The following is a 15587-nucleotide window of genomic DNA, read 5'->3' on the forward strand; positions in this document are numbered from 1 at the left end:
GGGCTGGCGCAGAGACATGCCGAAGGGGTCCTGGGAGGTGGACCCCCATCAAGCAACAGGGGGAGGAGGGCTCTTGGGTGATTTGGGGTCGAGCGCAGATTTCGAGCACACCGCGCAGGAGATGGAAGCGGAGGAGGTCGTCGTCGACGAGCCCATGGGGGACTTCCCGGACTTATCTCGATGGTTGCAAGCCTCAGGGGACGAGCTGTATCCTGGACTCACCCCTACAACAATGGAGCACCCGGAACCCGCACCGGAAGAGGGGGAGGGGGGAAGGGGGTGCTTCGAGGGGGGGATGGATGTCAGGGGTTCAGAAGGAGAGACACAGGAGGGGGAGCAAATGGAGAGTGAGGAGGAGGAGTACGAGGGGGGCGCAGGCAGTGACAGTGGCCAGAGTTATTCCACAAGCCTCTCTAGCGAATCGGAGGACTCACAGAAGGGAGCGCCGGTGGCCAGAGCAAGGGAGATTCCAAGGGAGAAACCTCAAGAGGGAGGGGCCAGCGGGGAGTCCCTGAACAGCAGCTGGAGATCAGGGCCAGCGTCTCCACCAGAGCGCAGTGGGGAGGGGGAGTCCCAGGAGTCGGGACCAGTGTCCTCACCACCAGAGGGAGGAGAGGAGTCAGGTTTGGCAACACCCACATCAGGAAGCGGGGAAACGGTCAGAAGGAAAGTCACCGGCTGGGCGCGCGCGCCAAGTTCAAATGTACAGGAGCGCGGCACAGCGGGGAGCCCGGGAAGGGAGCCAGGTCCTAAAGCCCGCCGGAGGGAGGGGCAAGACTCAGGAGGCTCCGCGTCAGAGGAGTCCAGGAAGGAGGGAACCCCAGAGGGCAGAAGGACCCAACGCAGGAAAGAGCAGCGCAAGAGGTGGAGCCGGGCTAGAATCTTAAACTGGTGTGGGTGGAGCAGTGAGTCAGAGGGGACTTAGCCGGTCTAGCGTTAAGACGTGGGCCTGCGCGCCCAGAGCTTGGAAATGGAAACTAAACTTCAATAAAGACTTTTGTATATAATATCCACTGGGCGTTGGTCCTCTGTGAGCTGGGACCTAGCGGCAGTCCTGACAATAATAATAATAATAAATTATTTATTTATTTATACATACCCCGCCTACCTGGCTGGGTTTCCCCAACCACCCTGGGCAACATACAGCATATATAAAAATATAATAAAAACATCAAAAATTAATAACCTCCCAATACAGGGCTGCCTTCAGATGTCTTCTAAAAGTTGTGTAATTTTTTATCTCCTTGACCTCTGAAGGGAGGGCGTTCCACGGGGGGGGGGGGGTGCCACCACCAAGAAGGCCCTCTGCCTGGTTCCCTGTAACCTCACTTCTCGCAGGGAGGGAACCGCCAGAAGGCCCTTGGCGCTGGACCTCAGTGTTCAGGCAGAACGATGGGGGTGGAAAGGCCAAAACAAGGTTGTGGAAAGGGACCTCTCTCATTCCTGGAAGCCAGTGAACCCCCTTCCTGCTCCACAGAGCAGATTGAATACTCCTGATTATAAAGGTTTCGCTTATCACTGAGCTGCCCAAGACACAGTTACCCTTTTCGGGGCACCAAAATCATGCCTGGAAAAGAGGCTCTTTGACACAACCTGCAGGTCTACATTCTCCAGCCTCCCTGTATGCTATTGTTAGTTTTCGAAAGCAAAGCGCTTCCTCTTGGCACCAGGTGAGTCAAGCTCAATTTAGGATTTTGCACGCATTCATCAAATGCGCCATCAACTTTCAAGAAAGGAGAGTCACGCTTCACTTCAGGAAAAGTTCCATAGTTTAACTTTCCAACCCCCCCCCACCACACCCCTGTCACCTGCAAAACCGCCTCCCTCTAAATCCCTTCATCTGCATGAGAAAGAAACCGGGGGGGGGGGGGCAGAAGGAGGGCATGAAAGAAGGGAAAAGGGAGGCCATGACCTTTCCAGGGACCAACAGGCAAGAGTCCTAATAGCAAAAATAGTTTTGATTTTTCTCTCCTCTCCACCCCCCCCCTGCACTAAGGGTTTCATCACTCACACACACACACACACACACACACACACACACACACACAGCAATCCCTCTTGCTGTTCTGGCTCCAGGGATTGCCGCACAAAGCCTCTTCAACATTTGATTCAGAATATTTTTTTTCTTGTTTTCCTCCTCTAAAAACTAGGTGCGCCTTATGGTTGGGTGTGTCTTATAGAGTGAAAAATATGGTATGTATAAAAATAAATGTTCATAAATGTACAAGGCAAACACACATGCGTAACTATAGTGTCTGAAACAGTACGGTGTTTGCAAGGAGGAAGGAAATGGGGAAAGCTTTCCAATTGTAGGGGCTGCTTACACCTCGCTGTAAATACAGTCTGGCAAGTATCTGTGAAGCTGAGCACACTCTCAATATGCGTAAGAGATTCAGAAACTAAGGATTTACCATCTCCAAGGAATGGCCAGGCTACCCAGAAAAGGCAATCAGATAAGGCAGGATCAGGTATCCTGGCAGATAGGAGAGAAGCAACACACTCCAGTTTCTGCTGCGGACCATCTCTTTCTATGATGCATGTATGATGTTTTGGGGGATGGTCTTGGGCTACAGGGTGGGAAATTTCAAAAGTCTATATAAGGGCACACCATTCTTCTGGGTTCCTCCTCCCTCCTGCGTGGGGTAAGTGGGGACCCTGTTGCAGGCCTTACTAGCTGCTTTGCTTCTCAATATTCTCTGCTTGGCCTCTGTTATTTTCTCCATCAGATGGAGAACCTACAAAGGACTCTATAGGGTCTCCTGCATACCCCATAAGGGAAAGGCAGCAGGTTTTTTTACACAACAGCTGCTTGACTCACCTGTCTGCAGCACAACGGCTCTGACAGGGCCTTTTCCCACTCGCTTGGTCTGGATGACCTCTGTGCCGCAGAAGAGGACGTGTCGGCGGTAGTCTTCCACGCTGTGAACTTTCCAGGACTTGGTGTTGTCCGTTTGGGGCAAGGGGGTCTTCATCACAGGAACGCTTTCGCCTGCAAACACAGCCCAAATCCCACCCGCTCAGTGGACATCACCACAGAATCATGGCATCGTGGAGTTGGAAGGGACCCCCAGAGTCATCTTGACCAACCCCCGGCAAGGCTGGAATCTCAGCTAGAGCATCCAAGACAGAGGGCCACCCAACCTCTGCTTAGAAACCTCCAAGGAAGGAGAGTCCACCATCTCCCGAAGGAGACCGTTCCGCCATCAAACAGGATCTTGAAGAACCAGAATATGTTCCTCCTAATGTCTATGCAAAACTACATTTCTTGCAGCTTGAATCAGTGTGCATGGATTATTACCAATGGTGGAAATTACTTTGCACAGAACCATCAAAGTGCACAGCGCTTCAGGGGAGGCTCTGCCCCAAGGAGCTTACAAACGGCAATGAGATACAAGGGGAAGAAAACCAAGGTGGGGTCAGGTAAGGGAAGAGCGTTCATTGAAATGGCACACGCTGAGGTGGCACTGCAGAGAGCGGAAGGAGCTGCCAAGGAGATGGTGCCCATGAATGTTGTGCTCCCCTCGGCCGAAAAGGCTGCACCGTATTTTTGCTCTATAAGACGCACATTTCCCCCTCCAAAAATTAAGGGGAAATGTGTGTGCGTCTTATGGAGCGAATGCAGGCTCCTTGGCTTCAGCGATAGCAATGCAAAGCCTCCAAAGCGCAGTGGGAGCACTCCTGCCGTGCTCCGGAGGCTTTGCGTTGCTTTCGCTGAAGCCTGGAGAGCGAGAGGGGCGCACCGACCCCTCTCGCTCTCCAGGCTTCAAAGATAGCTGCCTGAAGCTTCCAGAAGGAACTCCCGCTGTGCTCCAGAGGCTTCGGGTTGCCATCACCGAAGGTGAAGGCAATGTGGGAGAGGGAGAGCTGCACAGCGCCCCTTCAGCTAAGCGGGAGGAGAAATGGAAGGGCCTCCGTTTCTCCTGCTGCTTCACTGAAGGGGTGCTGCGCAGAGAGGGGGAGAATTTTTTTTTCTTGTTCTCCCCCTCTAAAACAAGGTGCGTCCTATGGTCAGGTGCATCCTATAGAGCGAAAAATATGTTACATAAGAAGGTAAGAAGTGTCAGTAAGCCTTTGAGCTGATGCCAATGACTGGGTTCCATATCTGGATCTGTCCCAACTGGACTAGGCGAACTGGAGCACTTCCAGAGACCTTGCACTCCTGGAAAGCAGGTCTAAGTGCTCTGGACCCACAACTGTCCATTGTGAGCACCAAACTCAGCAGAGTGTGAACAACATGGAAGAAAGCTGTGAAGCATAACTTCTTTTATTCTAATAGCTGCTACAAACTAAGACTACTGGCTTGCATGAGTGTTACAGCTCTCACTCAGCCATCTAATCACTACATAGATAACACAGAGACTTCCACAGAGTCAGGCAGGAGTGGAAGAAGTGAAGAGCAGTCCCCCCCCTTTCTGAAAACATCAGGAGATTCTTGCAATGGGAGGGGGTGAAAATATCCCCATCCAGCTCAGCATCCTGTTCTCACAGGGGGCATCCAAATGTTTATTTTTATTTTTTATTTCTACACTGCCCTACACCCGAAGGTCTCAAATGGGAAACGGGCAAGAAGGATCTGCGCACAATCACCCTCTTTCCTCTGGCAACTGAGATCCAGAAGCTTCGCTGCCTCGGACTGTGGGGGCAGAGTAGGACCACTGACAGCCCTCTCCTCCGCCATGAGTTTGCGCCATTATGTTTTAAAGCCATTCTATTTGGCAGCCAAATCACTGTCTCTTGCTGGAGAGAGTTCCACAGTTTAATTTACCTGCCCCCCTTTTAAATTCACCTTTCAGGCTGCCTCCCTCCAAATCCCTTCATCTGCGTGAGAAAGAAAGCAGAGCGGGCAGGAGGGCCAAGGGAGGCCAGGACAGTTCTGTGTACCTGTGAGCATCCCCTCGTTGACCACGCAGCTCCCTTCTATGAGGATGGCATCGCAGGGCAGAGAAAACTTCTGGCTTTCCAAGAGAAGGACATCTCCTGGGACCAGCTGGCAGGATTCCATCTTGCAGCTCCCTGCAGGAAAAGGGGCTCTGTTAAAGCGCAGGTGTCAGGGACTCAAGAGCGGGAGCACAGGGAAGGGAGGAGATGGAGAGCGAGGGGGAGCAATCCGAGGGCAGCGTAGGAGAAGATGACAGTAGCCCGAGAGATTCCATGAGCCTCTCCAGCGAATCGGAAGATTCACAGAAGGGGGCGCCGGTGGCCAAGGCAAGGGGGGCCCCAAGGGGGACACTCCAGAAGCAAGGGGCCAGCAGGGACTCCCAGAGCAGCAGTTGGAGATCAGGACCAGCTTCCCCACCAGAGCGTAGTGGAGGGGAGGAGTCCCAGGTATCGGGGCCGGCGTATTCACCACCAGGGAGAGAAGATGAGTCAGGGTTGACCACGCCTACATCGGAGAGTCAGGCAACGGAGGGGAGGTCACGTCCAGCCAGCTTCCAGGAGGAAGGAAGCAGTGATAGAAGCAGTGTAACGGTCAGGAGGAGGATCACGGGGTTGGCGCGAGAGCCAAGTTCAAATGTACAGGAGCGCGGGACAGCAGAGAACGAGGATTGGGAACCGGGCCCTAAAGCCCGCAGGAGGCAGGGGGAGGAGTCAGGCGACTCAGCGTCAGAAGAGTCCAGAATGGTGAATGCCCCAGCGGGCAGGAGGACCCAGAGGAGGAGAGAGGAGAGGAAGAGGTGGAGCAGGGCTAGGATCTTAAACTGGTGTCAGAGGGGAGGAGATTCAGACGGAGCTTCGCCGGTCTAGGGTTTAAGACGTAGAGCTGCGCGCTGCGGCTTTGAAATGGAAACTGAACTTCAATAAAGACTTTTGTACATAACGACAGCCTGGCGTTGGTCCTCTGTGAGCTGGGACCTAGGGGCAGCTCTGACAGCAGGTTTCCTAGGAAAAGTGCTGGAACAAACAACAACAGCAACCACTCTGGCACAGAGCTTTGAAGAGCTGAGCTCTGCCTAAAAGTCTGGATAGAACCTTATGCTTGTCCCTATTGAAATTCATTTCAGGGGAAAAGACAGGGTGTCGTTGTTGTTGTTGTTGATTTCCTGGTTTGGGCCCAGTTTTGCAATCTCTTTTTGGATTTAATGGAACCAAGGAGGTGACGGTGGCCCCAGGGCCAGATTTATGATGAGGTCCTGAGCTACTGAAGGTAATGGGGCCCTGTATATTTCCAGCTGTACTTTGTCAACAACAAATTGTCGCTCTTTTTTATGTTGAATATGTGCCATATATTAATTTATGGACCTAATAGGTATCTAAAGCCATTTGCACATAATAAATAGGAGCCTATACAACACAAAACACTGTTGCTGTATGTAGGGTTTATTTTACAGTGGTACTTCAGTTTAAGAAAAGTCCTGTTTACAAGCGATTCGGTTTACGAACTCTGCAAAACTGGAAGTATTGTCCGAGTTTGCAAACTTTACCTCAGTTTAAGAACGGAATCCGAATGGTGGAAGGGCACCGGCAGTGGGAGGCCTCATTCGGGAAAGCCCGTCTTGGTTTAAGAACAGTTTTGGTTTAAGAACGGACTTCTGGAACATATTAAGTTCAGAAACCGAGGGACCACTGTACAGTCATACCTCATGTTACGTTTGCTTCATGTTACATTCTTTCAGGTTACGTCCCACGGCGACCCGGAAGTACTGGAAAGGGTTCCTTCTGGGTTTCGCCACTTGCGCATGCACAGAAGCACTGTATCGTGCTTCGCGCATGCGCACAAACGCCAAATTGCACCGCGCACCTGCGCAGATACGGCACTTCAGGTTGCGCTCTTTTCATGTTGCAAATGGGCCTCCAGAACAGATCCCGTTTGGAACCAGAGGTACCACTGTATTTGTTTTTTATCTTAGATTTTGGAAATGTACATCTGTTTTTTTCCCCTTTACATTTTTCGGGGGGCCCCAAGAGAGTGGGGCCCGAAGCTACAGCTTGTTTAGCTTATCCGTAAATCCGGCCGTGGGTGGCCCAGAAGAGTTTGGGAACCCTTCCTTTGAAGGCCTTGAGGCTGCCCAGTGTGGGGAGATGGGGAAGCAGGATAGTGCCAGGAGAGGAAGGGGAGGCTGTGGGGCAGGAGAAGAAGGCAGCTGTCTCAGGACCGCAACACAAACACAAACACACACACCTTCATTCTTGGTCCAGGCCATGACTTCCACCTTGTTGTGCTCCTTCACCAGGTTGTGCAACTTGATCGATTGCTGCAGAAAGAAGAGACTTAGGCACTGAGCATGTCTGAGCAGGGAAGGCTGGTCCCGGGGGGGGGGGCTTCCAGCCTGCTCCTCTTTAGTGGGTAAAATTCAATCACATGCAAAAGGAGAGCCTGCTGGACCAGGCTAAAGGGGGCCCATCTAGTCCAGCATCCTGTTCTCACAGGGGCCAAGCAGGGGACTGTGGGAAACCTTGTGGCAGGGAGTTCCACAATTCAACCATGTGCCGTGTGAAGCAGGATTTTTTTATTTTTAAAAAAACATGTGCTGAATCTTCCAACATTCCCATGCATTCTAGCATTAGGAGAGAGAGAGGGAAACTTTTCTCTTTCCACTTTCTCTCACGCAACTTCCATCAGCCCTGACACAATATGGCTAAGGGGGTCAGGAGGATGGGAAAAGCCAGGCAGAAAAGCTGGCCAAATAAACCAAAGGCTGAGTGGAAGAGGTGCCTCTGAGAGGGTGGTGCCCTGCGGCGTGAGAGAGGACCGGGAGGCTTAAGGCACTCCCATCCCCAAACATCCTTTGCTTAGAATTAAAGCTCTATACAAATCTGACAGATTAAAGGCAGCAGGGATCTCTTGTCCTGAGTTCCAGGCTTTCAAGTTCTGTGTCCGAGTGCCCCCCTTTTTTTGCCCCAGAGCTTTTCCTGTGAAAACTCACTCTTTGAAACTGAAGCAAATGGCCATTGGGGTTTTCTGCAGACTGTTGTTTGCTCCAATTTGGCTTTAAAGAGCAGGTTTTTGCTGGGAAATCTCTGGATCAAAAAAAAAAAAAAGTACAAAAAGAGCATTTGGCCATGGAGAAGCCCTGAGCGGCAGACTCACCTGTCGGAGGTCGTACACCGTGAGGGCGATAGAGATGACGGACAGGATGATGATGGCAACAGAGTACTCAATGTATCCCTGGAACAGCCAGAGGCTCAGCGTGAAGGCTTGGAAGATGTAAAAAGGGTTCAGGATCTGTAGAGGGAACACGGGCCAGAGAACGTCAGTCTGCCTGTCTGCCTATCTCTGACCGACGAGCATCCCAGGACTCCATGCTGGGCCTCTTGCCAACTAGAGAGGCAGTGTGGTGCAGGGGTTAGAGTGCTGGACTAGGACCTAGGAGACACCAAGGTTCGAATCCCTGCTAAACGGCCTCGGCCCAGTATTCCTGAAGGAGCATCTCCACCCCCATCGTTCTGCCCAGACCATAGCTGTCAATGTTTCCCATTTTTTAAGGGAAGTTCCCTTATTCCGAATAGGATTCCTTGCAAGAAAAGGGGAAAGTTGACAGCTATGCCCCAGACACAGATCCAGCTCTGAGGGCCTTCTGGCGGCTCCCTCCCTGCGAGAAGCGGTTACAGGGAACCAGGCAGAGGGCCTTCTCGGTGGTGGCACCTACCCTGTGGAATGCCTTCCATCAGATGTAAGAAAATCAACAACTATCGGACTTTTAGAAGACATCTGAAGGCAGCCCTGTTTAGGGAGGTTTTTAATGCCTGATGTTTTAATGTACAGTGGTGCCTCGCTAGACGAAAAGAATCCGTTCCGCGATTCTCTTCGCCTAGCGGTTTTTTCGTCTTGCGAAGCAAGCCCATTGACAGCTTAGCGGATTAGCGCTACAGCTGTCAAGCGGCTTCCAGCGATCAGCTGTTAAGCGCCTTATCAGCGGAACAGCTGATAAGCGGCTTAGCGGCTTAGGAAAAGGGCGGAAAAAGCGGAAAAACCCCGTGGGGGGGGACGCAAGATTTTTTCGTCTTGCGAAGCAACCCCATAGGGAAACTCATTTTGCGAAGCGCCTCCAAAACGGAAAACCCTTTCGTCTAGCGGGTTTTCCGTCTTGCGAGGCATTCGTCTTGTGGGGCACCACTGTAATTTTCATCTTTTGTTGGAAGCCTCCCAGAGTAGCTGGGGAAACCCAGCCAAATGAGCAGGTAGAAATAATAAATGATGATGCTCCTCACTGGGCGTGACCTTGGGGACCAGTCGCTGCCTAGCCTACCTCACAGGGTTGTTGTGGGGGCCCAAGAGCAATGCGCACCACCATGAGCTCCTCAGAGGAAAAGGTGCAACAAATAAATAGGTCTCTCCAGGACCCTCAGCAGAGCTTCGCCACCCATCCACCCTGCCACTGCGATGGCTGTTGCCTCTTTCCCTGCGATCTTCAGAGGTATATAACTTTAACAAATAACCAAAATAAAGGGACCCTCGTTACCTCTTTAAAGAGCAATTTCCAGATAGGACGGACTTCGATTTCAATGGCGTTGGGGCCACAAACCAACTTCCTGAGAAAGACAGGAGAGATGGAGGAGACCCCCTTAAGACCTGAGGAACAAACAGCCCAGACCTACAGGGCAAGGCAGGGATTTGGCGTCTTGCTCCTTCTGTCCAGTCTCAAGAACATATGAAGAACTCTGCTGGATCAGGCCAGGGGCCCATCTAGTCCAGCATCCTGTTCTCACAGGGGCTGACCAGATGCACCAAAGGGAAACCAACCAAAGCAGGATTCGAACACAAGAGCAACTCTCTCCCTCCTGAGGTTTCCAGCAACTGGGATTCAGGAACATTGCTGCTTCTATCTGTGGAGGCAGGGCAGAGCCGTCCTGGCTGGGAGCCCATCAATAGTCCTCTCTTCATGAATTTGTCTAATCCTCTTTTACAGCCATCCAAGTTGTTGGTCCCCCACAGAAAATTATCTCCTAAGCTCCTTCCCTGCTGGATAGTGCCAGAGGCATGGAGACATATTTAAGAAGCAATAGAAAGGGAAAGGGAAAGGGAAGGAGAAAGAGAAAGGGAATGAGAAAGAGAAAGAGAAAGGGGAAGAGGGAGGGAAAGGAAGGGAAGGGGAGGGGAGGGGAGGGAAGGGAAGGGAAGGGAAGGGAAGGGAAGACAAGACAAGACAAGACAAGATACCAATGAAAGAAGAATGGCAAGTTAAAATTATGGAATATGCAGAAACGGCAAAACTCACGGGAAGCCTCAGAGACAAAGACAACAGAGATTTTTAAAAAGACTGGGAATCATTTGTGCTGTATTTACAGAAATGTTGTAAAGAAATGGACTCACTAGCAGGGTTTGAGTAAAACACTGACAATTAAGAAAGCAAGAGTAAAGTTCAAGAAATGACAATACGGAAATTAATTAAATGTAAGAAGTAACTGGAAGAAAATTTGGTATGAAAATGATAAGAATGTAAGAGCATTCAACTAAAAGAGAGGAAATAAGGGAAAGTTTAAGCAGAAGTAGCAAATTGTTAAAGAACCAGAAGGGGAAGTTGAGGGAAGTCTCAGGGTGGGGAGAGTTTTGTTTTGTTCTGTTTCCTTTTATATGATAAATATGTTGAATATTGAATTGTAGAATGTAATAAAAATGTATTACAAAAAGAAAGAGGGATTAAATTTTTGCAGCAGGTTGGACTAGATGAGGAGCAGCTCTGCCCCATGGACCACACCTGAGCGCCTTCTCCTTCCTCGTCAGCCCGTCTCCAAATTTGTGATAGATTTCGTAGCAAGTGTTGGAGTCCTCCAGCGACCTAGAAGGAGACAAGGCAGAAAGGTGAGAGGGCATTTCAGCCAGGGCCCCTCCGACCCCTCAGAGTCTCCAAGTTAAAAAAGAGTCAAGTTAAAAACTCACCCGACTCTCAGGAACTGCTTTTCCGTGAGGTCCCAGACATAACGGATTTTTTGTACATGGATGTATCTCACCTGTTAGAACAATGCATGGCTACGGTTATGGTTATTTATCTAGAAGCATCTATAAAATGAATGGATGGGGGGGGGCAAATGGGAACAATGATTAAATTAACTTATTGTGAAATGATATAAATTAATATGTGCAAATACATATAAATCATATAAATCATCAGATTTCTTGTGACATTTTGGGTATTTTTCATAATGTTTCGGAATGATAAGTTTTACGATAATGTTCCACCCTATGCTGTCTTTATGAATATTTCTTTGGTTTACTTTACTGAATCCAAAATTAAAAATTAAAAAGCTGTAGCTTCAATGCTTGAATTGTTGCATGGGACTGGATGGCGAGAGTCATCTTCTCCAACCCCCTGCAGGATATTCAGCAAAGGAATTCCTAACAGATGACCACCCAGCCTTTGAGATCTTTGGGTGAAAGTCATCACACAAATGTAATAAATAGCAAAGCAGTCGTAAACAATAAAACAGTAGAATACACAACCAAATTGAATAACCACATAAATCACAACAAGATCTAAAATAAATATACAAAACCTTACAGTAACCCCCCTACCCAAAAAAATTATCCTAAGCCAAAGAGTCTGTTCAGCAGTCTCAGCTTTTGTAGATGGAGTCTCTCCTTCTATCCATCTCACTGGGCTAGGTGGGAAAAGGCCTGCAAGGGAGGGAGATGGTCTTCCAGGACTCGCAACCAATATGGTTTTTGGCCTCTTCAGAAAAGAGTGATGGAGGATGGAGTGAAGAGTGAGAGGGGGTGGTAGTTGTGAAGGAGGGTTGTTTAAATCAGGAGTAGAAGAACAGCATTTACTTAGTTACCATTGTAATTAAGTAAAAAAGAAGCAGGAACTTTTAAAGACATCTGAAGGCAGCCCTGTTCAGGGAAGTTTCTAATGTGTGACATTTTGATGTATTTTTAATCCTTGCTGGAAGCTGCCCAGAGTGGCTGGAGAAGCCCAGCCAGATGGGCAGGGTACAAATGAATTATTATTATTATTAGTAGTAGTAGTAGTAGTAGTTCCCCCCACCTTCCCCAGGTAAACAGGGAGGTGGTTTTTTTGGGGGGGGGGGTGTTCCTGATCCTCCCATGCAGTTCCCAAGCGGCTCCAACGATGCTCAATGGCTCTGAATGTGCCCCGTTTGCCCATTGAAGCATCCCAGCCCATAAGCAGGTATGGACCTCTCTGCTGTGCCCCAGATAACTCTGCCGTGTCGGCAGGGGGCGAGGATGGTGCCCTTGCCCCACTGTGCAAGCTTGTCATTTTTGTCAAAGTCCGGTGTGCTCTGAGAGTGACCTTGGCCCGACAAGGGCTTGGTGTTAGTTTCTGTTTCTGACTGTGCAGCTGCTGCAACTCACAGGACTGTGCTTACATTCCACAGACAGTCCAGGCTGTTGGAAGTCTAGAGACGGGATGTGACATTAGTGGTTTCCTGTTTCCTTTGTTCCTTTGTTTCAGTTGCTCTCTGCTTTCATAGAGAGAGGATGTCTTTTCTGTTGTGCGTAGTTTAGAAATAAAACTCCTTAACATGTAGCTCATATGGTCTCCTCCTTCCCTGCTGGGAACTCTGCTAATTGAAGAATGTGCCTGGAGCCTTATCAAAGGCTCAGGTCATTAAACACGTAAGAGGTGATCTCAAAGGCTCGGTCGAACTGAGATCCCGATACTTGGAGACCTAGAAGTCAGGAAATTTGCCCCAGGGAAGAATTTTCAGAAAATCCTTTTGGGGTCCAGAGGACCACTTGGCATCTCTAGCCTCTGCGAGACACAGTATACAATTTTACACATCACTTGGGAAGACAGGTGAGCAAATGACAGTGTACTGGAAGAAGCAAAGATCACCAGTGTCAAAGCAATGATTCTTCAACATAAACATCATTGGACAGGTATTGTTTGTGGATGGCTCATTATCGTCTTCCAAAGCAACTACTCCATTCCGAACTTAAAAATGGAAAGTGTAATGTTGGTGGTTGTCAGGTCTGCCTCTAGATCCCAGCTCACAGAGGACCAACGCCCGGTGGATATAATGTACAAAAGTCTTTATTGAAGTTTAGTTTCCATTTCAAAGCTCTGGGCGCGCAGACCCACGTCTCGACGCTAGACCGGCTAAGTCCCCTCTGACTCACTGCTCCACCCACACCAGATTAAGATTCTAGCCTGGCTCCACCTCCTACGCTGTTCTTTCCTTCGCTGGGTCCTTCTGCCCTCTGGGGTTCCCTCCTTCCTGGATTCCTCTGACGCTGAGCCTCCTGAGTCTTGCCCCTCCCTCCGGCGGGCTTTAGGACCTGGCTCCCTTTCCGGGCTCCCTGCTGTGCCGCGCTCCTGTACATTTGAACTTGGCGCGCGCGCCCAGCCGGTGACTTTCCTTCTGACCGTTTCCCCGCTTCCTGATGTGGGCGTTGCCAAACCTGACTCCTCTCCTCCCGCTGGTGGTGAGGACACTGGTCCCGACTCCTGGGACTCCCCCTCCCCACTGCGCTCTGGTGGAGAAGCTGGTCCTGATTTCCAACTGCTGCTCAGGGACTCCCCGCTGGCCCCTTCCTCCTGGGGCTTCCCCCCTGGAGCCCCCCTTGCTCTGGCCACCGGCGCTCCCTTCTGTGAGTCCTCCGATTCGCTAGAGAGGCTTGTGGAATAACTCTGGCCACTGTCACTGCCTGCGCCCCCCTCGTACTCCTCCTCCTCACTCTCCATTTGCTCCCCCTCCTGTGTCTCTCCTTCTGAACCCCTGACAGTGGTCAACAAGAGGTTTAAAGATCTCAAGGCAAAGCTTTAAAAATGTGGTATAAACACCAACAATTGGGAAACACTTGCCCGTCGCGCTCCAATTGGAGAACAGCCTTGACTAAAGGTGTCATGGGCTTTGAAGACTCTCAAACTCAGGATGCAAGGGAGAAATGTGCTAAGAGGAAGGCAAATCCACACTCTGATCAACTCCCACCCGGAACCTATGTCCCCACTGTGGAAGGACGTGTGGATCCAGAATTGGCCTCCACAGTCACTTACGGACTCACTATTAAAACCGTGTTTATGGAAGACAATCTTATTGGGCTACGAGGGATTATCAAAGAAGAAGAAAACAAATTCTTCTGATCTAGAAAGGAAGGGGCAGGGAAGGTGGGGATGGAAAGAAGCCTCTTTTTCGTGCCCATCACTCATTTGCTGGTTTGTGCCGAGAAAAGCTCACCGTCATTCTAGGCTTCATGATGGCCCTGCTGATGACAGAATCCTGGTCAGCACGGAAAAGGAGGTGGTCCAGCTTTTCACTGTCCAAGACACTCTGCAAATCCAGGTGGATCACCTTCTTCCTGGTATATTTCTTAAACTCATCCTAGGGGAGGGAAAACACAGTGTGAATCCTGTTGGTAATTCACAATCCGGTTAAAGCAGGACAAATAATGCAGCTATTCATACAAGCCTTAGGGCTTTTCCCACACTCAACGTCTTCCCTGCTCTTTCCAGGCTGAGGGCCGCACTTTAGCATTCTCAAGGCAAAGCTTTAAAAAGTAGTACATATATCCAAAACACATGTAAGGGTGTTAAAAAATACGAGACTAGGACAGGAATATATAGCATCTGGAACAGAAAGAAAGAGGGGAGTGGTCATCTATGTAAATAGAATGTTGAAATCTCAAATGTTATTCCAAGATGATGAAGGTAGAGTACTTGGAGTAGAAATACAAACAAAAGAAGGGGAAATCATAGTGGTGGGAATATATGCTCCGAATAGTAAAAAATATATGATTTTTTTAGAAAACTGGAAGAGAGATTATGGGATTATGTGGACGAAAATATAGTAATCATGGGAGATTTTAATGGGGTGGCATCAACAGAAATGGACAGAATGCAAAGAGACAAAATGTCGAGTTCAGGTAGATTACCACTCTCCTTTTTCCACTTAATTGAGAATTTTAATTTATATGATGCCTGGAGAACAAAAAATCCAAGTGATAAGACATAACCCACTACTCAGAGGTGAAAAAATCTGGGGGACAAATCGAGGCAATATGGCTATCAAAAAAGTTGATGTTGAGTTTAGAAAAAGCAGAAATACTGAATAGATCAATATCAGATCACAATCCAGTATCCCCTGACAGGTATATATGAATTTTCAAAATCATACTAAGGGAAGGTGGAGAATGAACGAGGAGGTATGGAGAGATGATTAAAAGGGCTAAGGAACTATTGAAAGAATTCTATGAAATAAATGAAAATCAGGATACGGATAAAAAATGATTTGGGAAGCGAGTAAAGCTTATATGTGAGGGTATGTAATACAACCCCCTTCATGGATCACTGCCTTGCCGTGGCGAAGGGGCTTGAATAACATAGAGAAGCTATGAACTATGCCAAGCAGGGCACCCAAAATGAATAGGTCATAGTGGAGAGTTTTGACCAAACGTGATCCACCTGGAGCAGGAACCAGCAAGCCACTCCAGTATCCCTGCCAAGAAAACTCTGTGGACAAAGACAACAGGCACATAAAAGTTATGACGCTGGAAGATGAACCCCTCAGGTTGGAAGGCGTCCAACATGCTACTGAGGAAGAGCGGAGGACAAGTACAAGTAGATTCAGAGCTGATGAAGCGACTGGGTCAAAGCCGAAAGGACGCTCAGTTGCAAATATGCCTGGAAGCAAAAGGAAAGTCCAATGCTGTAAAGAAAAATATCGCATAGGAACCTGGAATGTAAGAA

The 15587-nt window shown here is 49.2% G+C and overlaps 1 protein-coding gene across 1 annotated transcript in view; it reads right to left on the reverse strand.

Moving 5' to 3' along the window:
* Positions 1-15587, reverse strand: part of LOC310841274 (putative cation-transporting ATPase 13A5) — a 77388-nt gene that overhangs the window by 34736 nt on the left and 27065 nt on the right. Inside the window, exons 3-10 of the mRNA XM_083731848.1 lie at positions 14080-14223; positions 10820-10890; positions 10638-10718; positions 9402-9471; positions 8030-8164; positions 7121-7193; positions 4882-5013; positions 2819-2989 (exon numbers count right to left, since the gene is read on the reverse strand). Coding sequence (XP_083587974.1) covers positions 2819-2989; positions 4882-5013; positions 7121-7193; positions 8030-8164; positions 9402-9471; positions 10638-10718; positions 10820-10890; positions 14080-14223 — 877 coding nt within the window. The remainder of the gene's footprint in view (positions 1-2818; positions 2990-4881; positions 5014-7120; positions 7194-8029; positions 8165-9401; positions 9472-10637; positions 10719-10819; positions 10891-14079; positions 14224-15587) is intronic.

Source organism: Podarcis gaigeae (genome assembly GCF_964106915.1).
Source record: "Podarcis gaigeae genome assembly, chromosome: 1".
NCBI lineage: Eukaryota > Metazoa > Chordata > Lepidosauria > Squamata > Lacertidae > Podarcis > Podarcis gaigeae.